This window comes from Alexandromys fortis, unplaced genomic scaffold (genome assembly GCF_014885135.2).
Source record: "Alexandromys fortis isolate MF-2015 unplaced genomic scaffold, M_Fortis_MF-2015_v1.1 scaffold_348, whole genome shotgun sequence".
NCBI lineage: Eukaryota > Metazoa > Chordata > Mammalia > Rodentia > Cricetidae > Alexandromys > Alexandromys fortis.
The window spans coordinates 370,490-385,204 of NW_026068223.1; the positions used below are offsets into that span (position 1 = coordinate 370,490).

Genomic DNA, 14,715 nt, shown 5'->3' on the forward strand with positions numbered 1-14,715 from the left:
TCCCGGTCTCTCGCTTCGCTCTCCTCTCCAGACAACATGAGCTTCACCACCCGCTCCACCACGTTTTCCACCAACTACAGGTCCCTGGGATCTGTGCGGACGCCCAGCCAGCGGGTCCGGCCTGCCAGCAGCGCGGCCAGCGTCTATGCAGGTGCTGGGGGCTCCGGTTCCCGGATCTCCGTGGCCCGCTCCTCAAGCGTCTGGGGTGGCTCCGTGGGGTCTGCAGGTCTGGTTGGGATGGGTGGAATCCAGACCGAGAAGGAGACCATGCAAGACCTGAACGACCGCCTGGCCAGCTACCTGGACAGGGTGAAGAGCCTGGAGACCGAGAACAGGAGACTGGACAGCAAAATCCGGGAACATCTGGAGAAGAAGGGGTCCCAGGGCATCAAGGACTGGGGCCACTATTTCAAGACCATCGAGGACCTGAGGGCTCAGGTAAGGACATGGGGGGGAGGAGCCATTCTGGTCATCCAGTGCCCCCCCCCGAAAAAAAATTTAATAGTGTGTGCGTGGTTGACCCCTTCCGCTCTTTTCACATCCGTCCCCACGCTGGCTGGGACGAAATTAGGAGTACTTCGGATTCCCACCCACAACCTAGGAATTCCAAGGGTAGTGGATACACACGGGAGTTGGCTTCCCCTACAGGGTGTAGTGGGAAGGGAACAGTACTGAGAATCTCAAAAAAAAAAAGAAAAAGAGAGCCATAAATTAGACCCAGACACTCATTTCTTTTTCAGTGGGGACAGTCACAGGGTTAAACGGATGTAGCTAAGGCTGAGTCATCTAGAGGTAAACAGGAGGCTACCTGTGGGAGGGGCCTATGAGGGGGAGGCCCAGAACAGGGGCTTAACAGGTGCACCTGGAGAAAAAGCCGGGAAAGGGTGGGAGGAGAGAGTTGTTAGAAGCTGCTCCTTTGTAGGCCGGATAGTACAGGCCTAGGCAGAGGGGCAAGGTGCCAGGAATCCAGGAAGGGAGCGGAGGCACAGGTGGGAAGGGTAGATGGGAGCCCTAGCCTCTGGAGGTTCCGGGGACTGGGCCGGGTTCACTGAAACAGAAGAAATCTATCTCTCTCTCTCTCTCTCTCTCTCTCTCTCTCTCTCTCTCTCTCTCTCTCACACACACACACACACACACACACACACACAAAAAAAAAACCTGGCACTCTCACCTCAATCTTCTGCTTTAATCCACCCAGATCTTTGCGAATTCTGTGGACAATGCCCGCATCGTCCTGCAGATCGACAATGCTCGACTTGCTGCTGATGACTTCAGAGTCAAGTAAGTCTGAGGCTGCAGCTAGAGCGAAGAATGGTCTGCTCCAGGGCCCAAGTTGGGTGGGTGAGGGTTCCTTGCAGAGGCTTATTCAGGTGAGGGTCCATTGAGTGGTCATTCAACTATTAATTCATGCAGCCCAGTTTAAGCCTACTGCTCCTCACAGTCAAGAATGATGCCTGACCCAGACAACTGGTTTGTGATGGGTACAAGACTAGGCTAGGGAGGTGGCACTGGTCGGATGGGACCCACTGATCACCTCCACTCCTTCAGGTATGAGACAGAACTGACCATGCGCCAGTCTGTGGAGAGTGACATCCATGGACTCCGAAAGGTAGTGGATGACACCAACATCACGAGGCTGCAGCTGGAGACAGAAATCGAAGCCCTCAAGGAGGAACTTCTGTTCATGAAGAAGAACCATGAGGAGGCGAGTTAGGCTGCTGGGAGGCCAGGCTGCCCCAAAAAGCAGCCTCGCGTGGAAATTAGAGCCACGAGCCTGGGTTATCAGCCTGTTCTGATTAAGAGCAAACCCAGTGGATCATATATGTTCTATGGCTCACCCAAGTTAGCCCACATTGTCTTGACCTCATAATAGTATACCTGACCTGCAGCCCTACCACTTGGAAAGCTGAGGCAGGAGAGTTGATGCATTGCCAGCCTGGGTGAGTGAGAGGAGATGGAGAGGAAGGCAGAGTTGCCAATCTTAGGACATGGGCAGATGGTGGAGCTGGTAGGGCTTCTGGAAGAGGTTTAAGATAAGGTGTGAGAGAGGAGGGTGGGGCCATAAGATGGAGAGGAAACGGGCAGGGTCCAACAATGAAGGAGCAGAAGCCCTGATCCAGCCTTGCCAGGTGCAAGTCCAAGGTTTCCTCCACTCCCATCATTCCTATCACTGCCTCCTAGAAAAAGACCCTCAGTGAGGAACTCTGACCTTCAGTGCCCCCTCTTAGGTGCCCTCTCCCCCATTTCTGCCTTCTTCAGGAAGTTAAAGGACTGGAAGCCCAGATTGCCAGTTCTGGATTAACCGTGGAAGTGGATGCCCCCAAATCTCAGGACCTCAGCAAGATCATGGCTGATATCCGGGCCCAGTATGAGGAGCTGGCTCAGAAGAACCGTGAGGAACTAGACAAGTACTGGTCCCAGCAGGTATGCAAGAGGAAAGGCTGGTTGCCAGGGTGTGAGGGGGAGGCTGCCAAGGAAGGCAGGTCTTGACTGACCCTCCCCGGGGACCCTGCAGATTGAAGAGAGCACCACAGTGGTCACTACCCAGTCTGCAGAAATCAGAGATGCTGAGACCACACTCACAGACCTGAGGCGCACCTTCCAGGCCTTGGAGATTGACCTAGATGCCATGAAAAATCAGGTGAGAGTCACCTACTGAAGTTCCTTTGAACCCGGATCTCTGACACTCGGCCTCAGCCCCACTGTCTTGCCCCCAATCCTCCTCCACACATAATCAAGAGACCCCTAAGACGAATCACTTCTCTGTGTTTCCCATTTCCTCCTGCACTGGAACCTAGTATTGACAGACAAGTGGTCCTGACGGCCCTGTCAGAGAAGGAAAGGCTGAGCGAACTAGCACTTGGGACTCACCCTCCTATCTTTCTTTGCCCTGCAGAAAATCAGCTTGGAGAACAGCCTTAGGGATGTGGAGGCCCGATACAACATGCAGATGGAGCAGCTCAACGGGGTCCTTTTGCACCTGGAGTCAGAGCTGGCACAAACCCGGGCAGAGGGGCAGCGCCAGACCCAGGAATACGAAGCCCTGCTGAACATCAAGGTCAAGCTTGAGTCTGAGATTGCGACCTACCGTCGCTTGCTGGAGGATGGCGAAGACTTCAGGTGAGTGGGATTCTCCTAGCCACACAAGTGAGGGTCTTTTCTCCACCTTTGGAACTCTGGGAAGTCCCAGGGTTTGTCTGTTTATTGGTAACTCCTGAGCAGTGGCTTCAGGACAGTAAAGGTTCTATCTCGTGAGAAAGAGTGACTAAGTATTGCCCCTAGCTGTGTTTGGGATCATTCAGCCTTGAGTTTCCCTTTTCTGGAAGAAATGGCTGGGGAGAGTTTGGAAGTAAAGACATGGATCAGGGAAAACTTCTGAATTTCTGGTCTCCTTTCTACTCTGTGGGGCTGCTTATAACTAAGGCTTCATCATCTGTTACAGTCTCAGCGATGCCCTGGACTCCAGTAACTCCATGCAAACCATTCAGAGGACAACCACCCGCAAGGTCGTGGATGGCAAAGTGGTGTCCGAGACCAATGATACCAGGGTTCTGAGGCACTAAGGCTGGGAAGGAGGCTACTACCCCTGGGCACCAAGGAACCACAAAAAGTTTGTGCCTTCCTTGGCAGTCTTCCTGCTTGTGCACATGATGTTGAGTCTACAACCCCATCTTGGGTCAGACAGATGTCTCTTGACCTAAGGGGTTTCACATGGATGGGGCAGTGGGCGAGGAAGAGTCTGGGTGCTTAAAATACCTAAAAGATGATGAAGGGGGAGATATGACTGTCCTAGGCACAGGCAAAAGCATAATAAAACTGGTATCTCCCACTCAAGAGACCTTGTGGAGAAGTCAGGCATGGTGTGTACGTGTGATCTTGATTCATGTTCAAGACCAGTCTGGGCTATATCGCAAATTCCAGGGCAGCCTACGTCATGTGCCAGTGTCCCACTAAAACAAAAGCAACAGCTGGGTGTGGTGGTCCACATCTAACATCCCAGAGCTCGGTATGGCAAGAGGATCAGGAACTCAGTGTCATCATCTGCTACAGAGCAAATCTGAAGCCAACCTTGGTTATGTGAGACCTTGTCTCAAAAAGGAGCCTAGGGAAGAACTTAGAAAACCCAAGCATGGTGACAGAGGCAGGAGCATCATGAGTTCAAATCCAACCTGGGATATTCCCACTCTCTCTGGGAAAAAAGAAAAAAGAGAGAAAAAAACAACTTATGCTCATAAGACCTCAACACAGTCCAGAGAAAACCGGCCCTTCCCTGCTCTGCCACTCTTTGCCCAAAGCCCAGAGCTTCCGGCCCAAAGATCCTAAACCCCATCCCACACTCATTACCCATGGTCCCCTAGGCCCTGTTCGGTCACTCCATGGAGACATGCCCTTCTGAGGATGGCGGTATGGCCAGAAGTGAGGAGACGTGATTACAAAATAATGAAGCTGAAAGGTACATGGGCGTCCTAGCTAGGCAAGTAGACACTGAGCAGGACCTGGGGATCCTATGGCACCATTGTATTGGACTATATGACCAAGGATGGAAGCACCACATGTCTAAAATAATCTGGCCAGGTGTGGTGCACACCTATAATCCCAGCACTCAGGAGGCTGGGCAGGTGAATCTGTGAGTCTGAGGCCAGCCTGGTCTACACAGCCAGTTCACGACAGTCAATGCTATATAGAGCGGTCCTGTCTCAAATAATAATAAAATAAATACCAACCTGTTTTGATTGAGAGGACAATGCACCTTTCTTAGTTTAAAAAATTGTGGAAGTTAACATATAGTCCAAAAGGAAAGAGGAAAATAAAATTGAAACACCATGGCTCTGCACTCAGAGTTAATTTCCCACAGTTAAATACTTCTTTAGGAAAAGCAGATACAAATACTCATCTTTCTTTATGAATGCAGGTTACACTGAAAATTCTGCCCTGTAAGTGCTTCAATTCTGCATTCTTCATTTAACAGTGTATCTTGGAAGGGGGGAAGACGGAAATGGGGGCTGTGTGTGGTGGCCGCTCAGGTCTGTAATCCCAGCGCTCTGGAGGCTAAAGTAGGAAGAGAACCCTGAGATTTAGGCCAGCCTGGTTACAAAGTAAGGCCTTGTCTCCTACAGCTACAGTGTGGAGTACGAAGTGACTTAACCCAGACATCGGAGTTTCTAGAGATGTCATGGTCTCCAGCAGCTTCGTTTTAACAAAAGGCTGCAGTTAACGTCCATGTGTACGTCTGTGCTCCGCGAGCATTTCTGCGCATTAATAGAAACGGCACCGTATAAACACATCCGAAGGGCTTCCTTGGACTAGGCCCTGTGCTAGGCTTCAGGATATACATGGTGAATAAAATTTCTGTTAGTACCCATACAAAGGTGACTTCTTAGGATACAACGGACAGAACCTTTATCGCTGTGGAAATTACATTATGGTGATGGGAAAGCACAAAAGCCAATAAAGACGATAAGAAGTCTAGGTACACAGCACATCAGAGGGGCTGAGCCTTACAGGCTGGGGTGAAGCAGGCAAGAAGCCTTGGAAGTGGAGTGTCAGGAAAGAGAGAGAAAGGGTCACAACTGGGAGGGGAAAGTGTTTGCCTGAGAAGAGCAGCGTGTTTAGGGCGTCCTAGGTGGAAAAGCTAGAGGTCATGAGCCCAAAAGGATGGTACTAGCTTGGAAAACCCCTGGCATGAGCCTCCAGTCCAGGAATACAGCAGAGCAGGCCCCAAGACAAGAAGAGTCAGGGGAGGATGTTCAGTGGACAGACACAGGCCGGTCCCGCTGATCAAGGTCTGAGTTACACAAGAGGTTAACTGGAAGTTTCTGTAGAAGGGCCCCCTGCCATCAGACTTTGAGAGAAAACATTCTACCTGAGAGCAAGGACCGGTGATTCATACGGTGACTCATACTCTCTACACAGCTGTCAATCATAGTCCCATTGATCCTTTCCGCATCCCCCTGCGGTCGCTTTGCCTGGCCCCACTACAGAGGTCTGCAGGAGACAGATCTGTTGGGAAGGATGGCTAAGCTCTACTTTCTGAGGTTTGTGTGGGAAAAGCAGTGGAGGTGGTTTCCTTCTTCACTGTCTTCCACATACACAGGTGTGGCACTGAATGTGTTTTCTCAAACCAAGATGCCAACCTGACCAAAGCTAAACAGAAAGTCCCTGGCAGAGCCCGGTGGGTGCCTGCAGCCGAATCCAGATGATCCGAGAAACCCGAGCCGAGGCACCTGATCCGATTATCCCTCCCCACACAGACAGGGCTTCACAGTTCCCAGGGCTCTTACGCATTTGATCCTCATTACAATCCCGTGAGGTATGCAAGGCAGCGGCTCCTGCTGGCTCAGGATCAGAGTCGTGCACAGAAGTACAGGGACATCATGTGACCCCTCCCCTGAGTGTGCAGAGATAGGAATTGAGGTGGGAGTGAAGTCACGTCTCTGTGTTCCTTCTGGAATGTCTCACTTGATTTTGGTTCTGTTTTGTTTTGTTGGGTGGGTAGATTTGTGTGTGTTGTGTGGCTTTAAAATCTCTCTATGTAGCCCTATCTGGCCTTGACTTTGCTGTACCTTCCAGTTTCTGCCTCTCTACTACCAAGATTGTGTGCTGGGATGGTATTGTGTGCCACAGCACCTAGGTCTTGTACTCTGACTTAATGGCTGGCTGACCATGGAACCCTACACACACTCCTGAGGCTTGAGTCTTCAGACTCAGTTGTTCAAGGGTGAGGCCCCAGGGCTCAGGGGAAATATTTGAAAATCTCCCTTGATGATCCTAACAGGCAGCCAAGGTTGAGAGGCAGGCCCATGTGGTCCCTAGGGCCAGCATCATGGCATTCTTTCCAGCTGCAGGTCGAGCTGTGCCTATTTTAATTAAACTAATTAAACGACACCCTGCTGCAGAAGCCCAAAGCCACTTGGCAATTCTCCTCCCTCCCCAGCAGGAATGCCTGTGGACAGCCTATTGTGTGCCTGGAGCATCAAAGGAAAAAATGAGTCACCTGTCCAAGCTGTCAGTACGTGTCCCGGTCCATCAGTCACCTATCCCAAACTGTAGGTGCCTATCCCAGTCCATCAGTCACCTGTCCCAAACTGTAGGTGCCTATCCCAGTCCATCAGTCACCTGTCCCAAACTGTAGGTACTTGTCCCAGTTCATCCAGCCCAGATAATAAACCAACAAATAGCTGAAAATTACAAGCAGCACGTATCATATAAAGCCCCTTGGGTAAAACCAAAAATACATAGGTAAATTAATTCATATGTCTATGGAAAGATCTCCCAAAGGATACACAAGAAACTGGAATTAATGATTGCATATGAGAGGGAAATTGGTGTGGGGAGTAACGAAGGTAGGAACTTATTTCCAAATCTGTCTGCCAACATCTTTCAAATCAGTTATTACTAATACAATTTATTTATTTATCTATTTATTTATTTGTTTATTTTTGTTTTTCAAGACAGGGTTTCTCTGTGCAACAGCCCTGACTGTCCTGGAACTCACTTTGTAGATCAAATTAGCCTTGAACTCACAGATATTAGCCTGCCTCTGCCTCCTGAGTACTGAAATTAAAGGCATGCACCACCATACCTGGCTTCTAATACAATTTTTTTTAAAGATGGGGGGTTGTAGAGTTTTCTACATATATATGTATATGTATATATAATGTGTAATACATATATACTTTAAATAAAATACACACATGCATAGATAGATAGATAGATAGATAGATAGATAGATAGATAGATAGATAGATAGATACTGGGTAGAGTGGTGTTTGCTTTTAATTCAAGCACTTGGGAGACAGAGGCAAAGATCTCTGTGAGCTTTAGCCCAGCCTGGTCTACATAGTGAGACCCTATCTCAAATTAAACAAGCAACAAAAGCACTGCTGGGCCTAGGGACTCCTACATAACAGGTCAACACAATACCACTGAGCTATGTTACCAATTCTTTTTTTTTCCAATTTTTGTTTGAACTGGGGTCTTGCATAAGTTACCCAACTCATCCATGAACTTACCCTGTAGCCCAGGCAAGCCTTGAACTTGTGATCTCCCTGCCTTAGCCTCTCAAACAGCCCCCAAAGCCAGCCTTGCTAAGTTTTGTAAAGGTACAGGAACTCCTAGCATGCAGGAAAAGGAATGCTGCAGCGACTCTGCCCTTCCCCTCCACCCGACATGGCACACAGCAAGCACTGACCACTCACTAAGAACTGCTTCCGGCACTAGGGATACAGAGCTGAAGAAAACACAAATATATAGTATACATGTATAGCTACTATGGACCTCGCATCCTAGCAGATAGGGATATAATACAAGATAAACGAACTGAGTGAACCGTTACTGTTAGGAAGGTGAGTGTGTGGAGAAAAGTGTAGCAAGGCTGGGCAAGCAGGAACTGTGGCTGACAGGAGTTAGCAGTCACTGCGGTAAAGACTTGCCAAAATCCAGGTGTGGTGGTGCCACATCTGTAATGCCAGCAGTCAGGAAAAGAGGATGGCTGGAGTCAGGAGAATGACTAAAAGTTTGAGACCCACCCAGAACATACAGTAAGTTCTAGGTCTTCTAGGGTTACATAGCAAGGACTGCTTCAAAAACACAAAAAATGAGCCACAAACAAAAAAATCTTACCATAAAAGTAGTGACTGAAGCTGGGTGGTGGTGGCACACACCTTTAATCCCAGCACTTGGGAGGCAGAGACAGGCAGATCTTTGAGTTCGAGGCCAACCTACTCTACTGAGCAAGTTCCAGGGCAGCCAAGGCTACACAGAGAGAAATTCTGTCTTGTAAAACCAAAAAATAAAATAAATAAAATCAAAGTGGTGACTTGAGCCAACACTTGATATTCCCATCACCAGACCCATAAGGTGTCACCAGGTCTATGCTGCTCTGAGGTTTGAGGTGAGAGCCTTTGCTCAAGGGTCCAGCTTCCACCTGTAACCATCAATAACCTGATATGTTTTTAGGTTTTGGGTGGTGCTGGGATTTGAACCAAAAGCCTTGTGTATACTAGGTAAATGCTTTACCGCTGATCTATATACCTGAGTCCCCCGTCACAGTATTGTTAAATCCATCAGTCTCTCTCCATCCCTCCTGTCACCACACTTCCTTCCCTGTCTCTACCCTCTTTCCTTCCTATAAGCTTTTTGTCGTTGCTGTTTCTGTTTTGTTGTTTTTTATTTCACATGCATTGATGTTTTGCCTGCAAGTATGTCTGTGCGATGCTGTCAGATCCTTTGGAAATGGAGTTACTGTTGTGAGCCACCCTGTGGTTGATGGGAAGTGAACCCAGATCCTCTGAAAGAGCAGCCAGTGTTCTTAACTGCTGAGCCACCTCTCCAGCCCCTTGGTTTTGTTTTTTGTTTTAGTATATATGTGTATGAAAGAGAGAAAGACAGGGTCTCGTAGTCTCTCATAGTCCAGGTTGGCCTCAAACTCACCAAGGCTTTGGTGGTCCGGGTCGCCTCCCAATGGGGAGCGATGAGGAGGGCACTGCCTGAGCCAGGCCTTATGGTAGATTTCTCCCCATCTGGCTCACGTGTGTATACAGACTTGGGGTGGATGCAGGGCTTTGGCACACTAGGCAAGTGTGCTGAGCTACATTTCCAAAGCAGCAACAACTTAAATGGGGAGGGCAGAAAAGAATAAGGTACTTCATCTCTCTGAGCCCAGCTTTTTCTTCTGTGACGTGGGTTTTATAGTAGTAGGAGCAGTAGTACTTTGTTTGATTTTTGAGACAGAGTTTCTCTGTGTAGCCTGGCCATCCTGGAACTTGCTCCATAGACCGGGCTGGCCTTGAACTCAGAGATCCACTTGCCTCTGCCTCCTAAGTGCTGGGATTAAAGGTGTGCACCACAACCTGGCCTGAGTTCTATATTATAATACAACCAGTTTATAATAATACTATCAGTTCACAGGGTTGTTAGAATTAAGTGAAATAACAAAGGACATGCAAACACTTGGAGAGGTTTTCTGCACAGATAGTGCACACTAAATGTTGGTTAGTGTGGCTGTAATTATGTTCATCCCAGATGATTAGGGATGTAACCTTCTGATTACCTCTGATCCGTCCAGACAACCTAGAATTTTTTGGAAGGAATGTTTTAAGACAAGGGCTCAAGTCAGTATATATGGAGGCTGACCTTGAACTTCTGATCCTATTGACTCCACCTCCCAAGTGCTAGGCTTCTAGGCATGTGCCATAACACCCAGAATAATCTTTGCATCTCAAGATGTTTGGTTTGCATGGCAGTCTCTTTTGCCAGGTCACGTAACATATTCACAGGCTCCAGGGATTAGGGCACTGATATCTTGGGGGAGGAGACCATTAGGCAGGGTAGACTGGGTAAAAGGTGACATTTAGGTCAAGACTGGAGGAGGTAGGAGTATAAGCCTGACAGGGCAGTAAGGAAGAGTGTGATCCTGGGTGTAAGCTAGCATCCTCTACCCTTATCCCTTCCTGGTACACCACGCTCCTTCTTCCTTGGGACCCTCAGACATTCTAAAGAAATGGTATCTTTCTGCATACCTTACCCCAGAGTCCTCTCCCTATCTCTCCTGAACTGCCCAGGGTACACCATGGAAGCCTAGAAGCTTCCTGTGTCTCTTTCAGCTTCTGTGATCCTGGAACCTTCTCTGGGCACCAGCATTACTTCATTCGGGGTTCCCCACCTCTACCTGTCTGCCTCCTTGGTTAGCCCTCTGAACCCTGGCTTAACAGGCTGTTTTAGCCATCCTTCTCCCTGGGTAACCAGTTTATGTTCAGGTTTTATAGCTTTTTTATTTATTATAGTGTGCGTGCGTGCGTGCGTGTGTGTGTGTGTGTGTGTGTGTGTGTGTGTGTGTGTGTGTACAGAGGCCAGAGGAGGGCTCTGAATCCCCCAAGAGCTGTAAGTCACTTGACAAAGGTGCTGGATTCAAATTCTTGACCTGCGTAAGAGTAACAGGAGTTCTTAACCACTGAGAAAAGCCATAACTCCATCCCTCCATCTCTATTTCTTGGTTTGTATTTTTTAGCTGCTTTGGTTTTATTCTGCAACATGACACACTTAGCTATTTCTGTCGCCTCTCCCATGAGATTAGAGACACCGTGAAGATAAATAGCGTCTTACTCATCCTTTTATCATCCTGGAAAGGTTATAGCAGTGGCAATAACTGTAGTAATCATAAAATGAAATCACAATAAGCGGCATCAAGTGAGCACTCTCTGTGCTCAGTGCTTGACATGTGCTATGTTAATTTGCTCGGTTCTAACAACCCTGGAAAGAGGCAATATGATCGTCTCAGGCTAGCCTTGAACTCAGACACCCACCTGCCTTTGTCCCCTGGGCATTTGGATTAAAAGCACGTGCTGCCACTGACAGTCTTTAAAACAAAAATGTTTAGGTGCTAGAGAGGTGGCTCCGCAGTTAAGAGCACTCACTGCTCTTGCAGAAGACCTGGGTTCAGTCCCCAGCACCTACCTGCCGGCTCACAGTGGTCTGTAACTCTAGCTCCAGGATCACTAACTCTTCTCTAGCCTCCACAGGCTCCAGGCATGTACTGGTACACATACAGGCAAAATATACAGACACATAAAATAAATTAAATAGATATAAAGCATTGCATTTATCATTAGTGCATGCACGTTTGATGGTGTGTAACACAGTGTGTAACTGTGGAGGTCAGAGGTCCACTTTCAGGAAACAGTTCTCTCCTACCTTGTTAGGGCAGCATCTCTCTCATGGCTGTACCTCTGTGCTGCCCCATTCTTGGCTTGCCAACCTCTGGCAAGCTTCCAGGCAAGTCTTCTGGCTCTGCCTCCCATTCCTCTTCAAAATGTGGAAATTACATATGCTCACCACCACATATGCCTTTTTTTTTTCTTTTGAGACGGGGCTTACAATGTAGGTCTGGTCTGGAACTTGCTATGTAAAGATCTGCCTCCTGGGTATTAAAGGATTAAAGGTATGTGCCATGGACCACCACAGTGGGCTTCTTTTCTTTCTTTTTTGATATAGAATCTCACTATATAGCCCAGGCTGGCCTCAAACTTAGAACCCTCCTGCCTTAGACTCCCAAGATCACAGATTACTGGTGTATCCCCCAACTGCTAGCTAAAATACCTGTTTTTTTAAAGTTTTTTAAAATTATTATTATTAGTGTGCGTGTATTCAAGGATGTTAGAGGGCTCTCAGATCCCTGTAACTGGAGTCACAGGCACTTGTGAGCTCCTGATGTGGGTGCTATTGAACGGGGGTCCTCTGTAAGAATAGGCACTCTCGCCCACTGAGTCATTGCTGCAGCTCCTACATGTCTGTCCCAAAGTCTCACAGCTAAGGATGAGGCTCAGACAGAATTCAAACCCAGGCTGTCTGGTGGCAAAATCAAAGGAAGTAAAAGGGATCAGTTGGCACTTAAATCTGTACCTTTCTACTTGAGACCAAAATGCTAAAAGTTTCGTTTCTCAATCATTCCTGCAGCTAAGATGGTACCTGAAAGGGAAAGATGAGGCGGAGCCCACCTCCAGCCAATTAGATTGCTGCTGGTAGCAAGCTGGCCAGGGGGCTCTCAGATGGTTGTGGAGCCATGTTCATCAGCAAGTCTTTCCCTCTGGGACGGCAGAGTGTCAGGGGCAGGGGAGGGAAATGACAGGAGTTCTGACCCATAGTTAGCAGCTACAGTAATGCTTTGGCTTCCAAACTCTCAGCCACTGGGATGGTTTATGTGTACCACAACTGGAATCAGTTGTGAACTCTTTGAGAAAGAGACCTGGCTTGCCTGGACTTAAAAGCAGAGAGGTGCTAATTACCTCCAAGAAACTGGCCAAACTGGTACAGTTAGCTCCCTGGAACAAGTAGCCTTTTTTTTTTTTTTTTCCGAGACAGGGTTTCTCTGTGGCTTTGGAGCCTTCCTGGAACTTGCTCTATAGACCAAGCTGGTCTCGAACTCACAGAGATCTGCCTGCCTCTGCCTCCCGAGTGCTGGGATTAAAGGCATGCGCCACCATCGCCCGGCTGATGAGTGGCCTTTGAAAGGGAGATTCTGCATCTGTTGACACAGACTGTTACGGTGGGAAAAGGAAACCAATTATTCTAGAATGGTCTGGAAGCTCAGGCTGCACCAGTGAGTCTAGAGAGAGAATACAGGGAGCCAACAGCTCCAAATGCTTGGCCAATAAGGACCAGAGTGCTTCTGAGACTTCCTAAGAGAATGTGTCAACTCCTGTGGCTAAAGCAGCTAAAGCCGGACCTATGGGCTGCTGAATCCGATGTGGATCTTAAAGGAACCCCGGGACATTTATTGAAGACAGATATCCTAAGAGTAACGTTTTGGAATAGACTCTTGGATGCTGTGTGAGCTGAACCTACCGAATCTTACTGGCTGGCAACGATCACCTATTTTCCACCAAAGGAGGCTGGGCCCTTCATAAGTTAAAGGTTCTGTGTGGCATCACCTGAGGGGGCCAGCGTGCAGACGATGCCCCAGTGTATGATGATGGTGACAAGCATGCGAGCTAAGCCCTAGGGAAGACAAGCACAAATCATCACAAGGTTAGCTTATACAGCACAAAATTGGGGACTGTGTTGGGCTGGGTCCTAAGAGTGCCAAACTGGACAAGAAGGACCACAGTTTTAGATGGAGCTGCAGCTATTATTAGGGGTTCAGAGTCCAGCAGTTGGGGATCACTCTCATCTCTTTGCTTGGCTAATTGAGGAAATCATGTGTCTATTTTTAAATTGTTTTTATTAAGCTCTATATTTTTCTCTGCTCCCTTTCCTTCCTCTGCCTTCTACCTTCTCCCATGGTCCCTTGCTCAGGACATCTTGTCTTTTTCTAATTCCCATATAGATTAAATCCATGTATGTCTCTCTTAGGGTTTCCTTTGTTGTCTAGGTTCTCTGGGATTGTGAATTATAGCCTGGTTTTTCTTTGCTTTATGTCTAAAAGTCACTTATGAGTGATTACATGTGATAATTGTCTTTCTGAGTCTGGGTTACCTCGCTCAATAATGATATTTTCTAGCCCCATCCACTTGCCTGCAAAATTCAAGCTGTCATTTTTTCTGCTGTGTAGTACTCCACTGTGTAAATGTACCACGTTTTCCTTATCCATTCTTTGGTAGAGGGGCATTTAGGTTGTTTCCGGGTTCTGGCTATGACAAACAATGCTGCTATGAACATAGTTGAACACATTTCCTTGTGATACAATTGAGCATCCTTTGGATATATACTCAAAAGTGGTATTGCTGGATCTTGAGGAAGGTTGTTTCCTAATTTTCTGAGAAATCACCATACTGATATCCAAAGGGACTGTACCAGCTTGCATTCCCACAAGCAATGCAGGAGTGTTCCCTTTACCCCACATCATCTCCAGCATAAGTTGTCATCAGTGTTTTTGATTTTGGCCATTCTTATAGATATAAGATGGAATCTCAGACTTGTTTTGATTTGCATTTCTCTGATGACTAAGGATGTTGAACATTTCCTTAAGTGTCTTTCTGCCATTTTAGATTCCTCTGTTGAGAGTTCTCTGTTTTGGTCTGTACTGCATTTTTTTTAACAGATTATTTGTTCTTTTGATGATCAATTTCTTGAGTTCTTTATATATTTTGGAGATCAGACCTCTGTCTGATGTGGGGTTAGTGAAGATCTTTTCCCATTCTGTAGGCTGTCGTTTTGTCTTGCTGACCATGTCCTTTGCTTTACAGAAGCTTTTCAGTTTCAGGAGACATTTATTAATAA

At 47.6% G+C, this 14,715-nt stretch overlaps 1 protein-coding gene across 1 annotated transcript; it reads left to right on the forward strand.

The window, feature by feature from the left end:
• The first annotated feature begins 12 nt into the window (after positions 1 to 12).
• On the forward strand, positions 13 to 3,854 carry Krt18 (keratin 18). Its single transcript, XM_050130612.1, has 7 exons — positions 13 to 438; positions 1,199 to 1,281; positions 1,549 to 1,709; positions 2,264 to 2,424; positions 2,516 to 2,641; positions 2,897 to 3,120; positions 3,443 to 3,854. The coding sequence occupies exons 1-7, from the start codon at positions 37 to 39 to the stop codon at positions 3,561 to 3,563; spliced, it is 1,278 nt and encodes a 425-aa protein (XP_049986569.1). The 5' UTR covers positions 13 to 36; the 3' UTR covers positions 3,564 to 3,854.
• The last annotated feature ends 10,861 nt before the right edge of the window (positions 3,855 to 14,715 follow it).